This window comes from Leptodactylus fuscus, chromosome 1, assembly GCF_031893055.1.
Source record: "Leptodactylus fuscus isolate aLepFus1 chromosome 1, aLepFus1.hap2, whole genome shotgun sequence".
NCBI lineage: Eukaryota > Metazoa > Chordata > Amphibia > Anura > Leptodactylidae > Leptodactylus > Leptodactylus fuscus.
Window position 1 is genome coordinate 86023235 of NC_134265.1, and position 5777 is coordinate 86029011.

At 41.7% G+C, this 5777-nt stretch overlaps 1 protein-coding gene across 1 annotated transcript in view; it reads left to right on the top strand.

Annotated features, from left to right (window-relative positions):
- Positions 1–4017, top strand: part of P2RX6 (purinergic receptor P2X 6) — a 30021-nt gene extending 26004 nt beyond the window's left edge. The window contains exon 12 of the mRNA XM_075272702.1: positions 1368–4017. Coding sequence (XP_075128803.1) covers positions 1368–1436 — 69 coding nt within the window. The 3' untranslated portion in view covers positions 1437–4017. The remainder of the gene's footprint in view (positions 1–1367) is intronic.
- The last annotated feature ends 1760 nt before the right edge of the window (positions 4018–5777 follow it).

The window sequence follows — 5777 nt, forward strand, 5'->3', positions numbered from 1 at the left end:
TCCTGAAAATGTCACTTTTCTTTTTGCAGATTTTAAATTTATGGCCCAAATAAATTTGGTGCCTTAGGCCTGGTTCACATCTGCATTCGGTATTCCGTTTGAGGAGTTCGCTTGAGGACCCCTGAATGGAAACCTATACGATTAGCGGTTACTAAGAAACCACACGAACCCCATAGACTATAATGGGCTCTGCGTGGTTTCCGATCGGTGTTTGCACGAATCTTGCGGAGAGAAAAGTATTTCCTTTGAAGTCTGACTCGGAGACAACCAGTCAGGGTGATATATATTCAGTGCTCTTTCAGTATACCACTGCAGTTTCCCCAAAAGTAAGACATCCCCCTAATATAAGACCTAGTGCAATTTTGACAAACTTAGAAATATAAGGTCTCCCCTGAAATAATATTTAGTGGCAGTCATGGCTACAGTCGTCACACCGCTCCCCACTCCTTGCCTCTAAACATTATTGCTATCTGATCAAATAAAAAAGTTATTATATTGTGTTTACTGCATAAAGCACATGTAAAAGAGATCATTACAACCGTTGCTGTCTTCAGGGACCGTTGTGCACGGGTGATCTGGAAGAGACCCACCCCCACCGCATACAATGTTCCATGTATACACAAGAGAGCTTGTTGCCGCTGCTGCACTGCGTCCATTGTCCCTGCTGCTCTGAGATGAGCTGGGAGAAGCCTCCTGCCACCACTGCTGTCCCTATTGTATCAGTACTTGCTGCAGCTGCTGTGTTGTATCCATTGTCCCTGCTGCTCTGGGATGAGCTAGGAAAGACCTGCTGCCACCACCACTGTCCCTACTGTATTAGTACCGTCAATGGTGGCAGCAGCAGGCCTCTCCTAGCTCATTCCAGAGTAGCAGTGTCAATAGAGTCAGCGCAGTGGCAGCAGCAAGTACCAATTATTTTTTTTTCAACAATAAATGTGAATTTGTGTTCATGAAAAATAAGAAATCTCCTGAAAATAAGACCTAGCGTGTCTTTAGGAGCAAAAATTAATATATTTTCGGGAAAACACGGTACTAAGAACAATCCCTCATCAATCTTCATGTTGCCCTTTATCAGGCTGCATTAGTCAGATGGTAGGTTAGTTGGATTATATTAGTATCAATAAGGCTAGGTTCACATCTGCGTTCAGGTTTCCGTTTGGGGGGTCCACTTGTTGACCCCCTGAATGGAAAACTAATCACATAAAAAAGTAGTTACCTTAGGAAACCCACGGACCCCATAGTAAAAACAATAGTGATTGTATCATTGCAGTAACCTACAATAATATGATCATATAAATGACACTGCATGGACCTGTTGTAATAATACATTCTTCTGAAAATTTTAGTAACTTTTTTTTTATCCTTAGGCTAAACCACCAAAGCGAAAAAAAGAAGCTACAGAGCCAAATCCATTAGATGATATGAACATGCACTGAAGCTGACCAGGAGTATTTTCTGAGGCCTTAGTTCAGTGGTTCTTAACTGGGGTTCGATCGAACCCTAGGCCCTATGCACGGTTTATTTTGTGTACCAGTAAAAATCATATTTGATTTATCACTAAAGAAGGGTTCGGTGAATGTGCATATGAAACTGGTGGGTTCGGTACCTCAAACAAAATTAAGAACCGCTTAGTTATTGATTTGAGGGCACAAAATAAACTTGCATTGTGCTATGTTAACAGTATTCTTTTTAAAATTTTTACCACCATGTTTACTATCCCAGCTTTAATGTAAAACTTAAAAGTCAATTAATGTAAAAGCACAAGTGACTATTAAGGGTTAATATAATTTACACATTTTCTGTGTGACTATTAAAGGGGTATTCCCATAACTCTTGTTCTGCAGCCTCCAGGCTCTGTGCTCTCTTCACTTCCTTGATTTCTCGGCACATTGGTGGGCTTGCTCTGCTATCTGCTATGTTTATATTTAGTAATGAGGGATTGGTTGTAAATGCATTACACAGTATAAAGCTGATGTGGAAACTGATGTAGCAGAGCTGGATTTGAGTCAGCTTGCATTACATACGGAGGTAACGGACTCCTTATCTCAGCCCTTATCAGCCAAATTCAATTAAACCGGCAGATAAGTGGAAAAGCTGGAGATAGCGCAGTAATCCCGGAGCTCTCACCTCCCCTCTCCCCTATCTGAGGAGCTCCGTTGCTTGTCAGCCCCTCCCTCCCCCCCCCCCCCCCTGAGAGCAGGCAGCTACATCACTTGGGAAATGAGCAGTTAAGCCCAGTGGCCATAGAAACGCTGTGTCAACAATGAAGTGAATAAATGAAGATAGCGGCCAAACATAGCAGTTTTGATAAAGCAATGTATTTAGGAAAAGTCTTAAATCCACATAAACTAGCAGTATAGATAGGATGCTTTTCATGGGACAATGATTTTCCTGGGATCACTCTACAAGGTACTGGGATTAGTTTGATATTGGTTTTCTTGCTGACAGACTCCCTTTAAAAACAGATCAGTGGGTTGAAAGACCAAAGAAATTCATCAGTTTTTTTTCTGTTAAAAACTGATGCAAAACAGATAAAGCTTGACCATCAAAAGCAGAAAAATGGAACAGAATGGATACAACACAGCTGTTAAATCCATCAAAAACGCTACTGTCCTGTGAATAAGGCCTTAGAAAAGCCCTGTCAGCATACATTTGTTTCCTATAATATAATGCTGCAACATATCATTTATGATTTCTGAATTGTACCATTCCTCTGATATTCTTCTTCGAAATGTCCAATGATATTACCAGTGCTATCAGTTCTAGGTTAAGGCTCCATGCTACAGAAATACAGATTTTCTTGTTTATATCATTGGGGGACACAGTACCATAGGTATAGACCCAGCCACTAGGAGGCTGACACTAGGACATGAGAAAGTCTAGGCTCCGCCCAAGTGCGCTATACCATCTCCACAGACAGGAAGTGAATCAGTTTTAGCCTTGTGTCCATAGGAGGCAGACATGTCCTGCTTGGAGACCTCCTGCTTGTTATTATTTTAGTTTTGTTTATTTCTTCTCAAGTCCATCCCATTCCTATCTCTTTCATATTAAAGGAGGGTCCTCAGTGTGCACCACCACATTTTTTTGTACCCCATTGAGGGTGCCAGGAGTCAGGCAACTAGGGTTCCCCTGCACGGTCCTGTGTCTCTCCTCACCGCTGATCACTCAGTCCCCCTACTTGTCTGCAACCGCAGCTGGAGTGATGGTAATCTCAGACCCTGCAAGTACCTGAAGACATCTTGTTCCTCTATTGAGGGTCCATGCATGTCTTCAACAGCCTTCGGGGCATCCATCTCCTAAGGGCTACGGCTTAGTATATTGGAAACTTGCAGGTCCTAGCTGGTTCTCTACTTTATACTGTGAATCCTAGGGTGCCAGTTTGGCTCCTAATTCTTTAGGCAATCATGCCGCTGGTGGAAAACTAACCTCGCTGTCCTCTGGATTGACGTCTGCATCCTCATCAAGCCCTGCCAGTCCAGACAGGCTTTTTCCTTACCTTAAGTTTAGGCTGATCTGCCTCGTGCTGTTGGTCGGCTGCAGGGCGTTTTTTCCTTCCCACCCTCTGGGACTGCTTCAGGACGTCCCATGGTACTGTGTCCCTCAATGATATAAATGAGAAAATTGGATTTTTATACTTACTGTAAAATCCTTTTCTCGTTATATTCATTGGGGGACACAGATCTGCTTTTTCTGATCTTGACTGTTGTCCTTGAGTTCTCTTCTTGGGTTCAGGACATATTGGTGCTTGCTCTGTGTTTTGTCTTCTACTGTTGTTGGTACAAAACTGATTCACTTCCTGTCTGTGGAGAGAGTATAGCTCACCTGAGTGGAGCTTGCACTTTCTTATTTCCTAGTGTCATTCTCCTAGTTGCTAGGTCTATACCCATAGTACTGTGCCCCCAATGAATTCAATTAGAATTTTATGGTAAGAAAAAAAAAGTCCAATTTTCTATTGCAGATTTTGCTGCAGTTTTTTTGAGCCAAAGCTATGAGTGGTTTCAAAAGGATTGAGAAGAATATGGGAAATGCTTATACTTCTCTCTTATGCTTAAATAACCTTTATGGTTATGTCATCCATAAATAATAGTGAAATATAACATAGACATATAATTAATGCTATATATATTGCATTTCTTTACTAAAATTTGTACAAATAAAAAAAATTTCTCTTGTCAATTTCACTGTGCTATATCACATTTATCCTTCACTCACATTCCGCAAGGGATTCTCTTATGCTAATGCCCCACGTGGTGGGCCGCTGCAAAAAAAAGCACTGTGGGAAAAACTGCAGTGACAATGCATTGTGTTTTTTCCCCGAAGTGCAGAGGGCTTTGCTACTCTGCTACAGTTAATGTTAGTTAATGTGTATGACAGATGACAGCAATGGACATTAATAATGGTAGTGTGCATGTAGCCATAGTCTTAGTTTATCCAGACATTTCCATGTACTCCATAAAGGTATTCCAAACAGTTTCAAGTTATGGATTCCTACAAATGATAAAATCGACATGATTGTCTTATTAATCAGAGGGTTATTGGAGCTTTAGAATTAGCATCTTGTCACCCTTTGAGTTGAATTAAATTATTGGACAGCCAAATAAATAGCAGTTATTATAACACAGTAACATAGTTAATGGTGTGTGGTGGTATTTCTTTGGAGGGCCGCACAGCCGCACAGCCCTCCATGTGCTCGCCAGAGGTAGCCTGACTGCCGAGATGAGATCCTCAGACCCCTTGTGAGACCATATGCTGGTGCGGTTGGCCCTGGGTTCCTCCTAATGCAGGACAATGCCAGACCTCATGTGGCTGGAGTGTGTCAGCAGTTCCTGCAAGATGAAGGCATTGAATTATGGATGGGCCCGCCCGTTCCCCAGACCTTAATCCGACTGAGCAAATCTGGGCCATCATGTCTCGCTCCATCCACCGTCACGTTGAACCACAGACAGTCCAGGAGTTGGCAGATGCTTTAGTCCAGGTCTGTGAGGAGATCCCTCAGGAGACCATCTGCAACCTCATCAGGAGCATGCCCAGGCGTTGTAGGGAGGTCATACAGGCACGTGGAGGCCACACACACTGCTGAGCCTCATTTTTACATGTTTTAAGGACATTACATCAACGTTGGATCAGCCTGTAGTGTGTTTTTCCTCTTTAATTTTGGGGTGACTCCAAATCCAGGCCTCCATTGGTTAATAAATTTGATTTCCATTGATGATTTTTGTGTGATTTTGTTGTCACCACATTCATCTTTGTACAGAACAAAGTATTCAGTGAGAATATTTTATTCATTCAGATCTAGGATGTGTTATTTGAGTGTCCCCTTTATTTTTTTGAGAAGAGTATATCTAAATATATGAAAGTGGATGCAAACTGATAAAATGGATCAGTTTTTTTGCTGGTTCTGTCTAAAATCTGCATCAGTTTTATGATCAGTTTTTATAACTTGGAGTCTATGAACCGATGCCTCTGTTGCAGATATATCACAGTTTTTGGCAATATGCAATTTGGATCTTTGGAGCAACTAGGGTATTGCTACTTAACTCTTTCTAAAAGGGTGATATCTCAGCAATGGATACAGTGATTTAGAAGGTGAAAGCATTGCTTAATTTAGGTCATCTCTTTTCTAGGTTGATATGCTGGGTTTTGGTGACAGACTCACTTTAAAAATGGATTCCCTGCTTGACTTACAAAAACTGGGTATAAAAGCAGCCTATTGTGAGGTACTGGTGTGTTATTTCAGACACAGTCACAACATAAAACAGATGGACTTCCTGGATGTG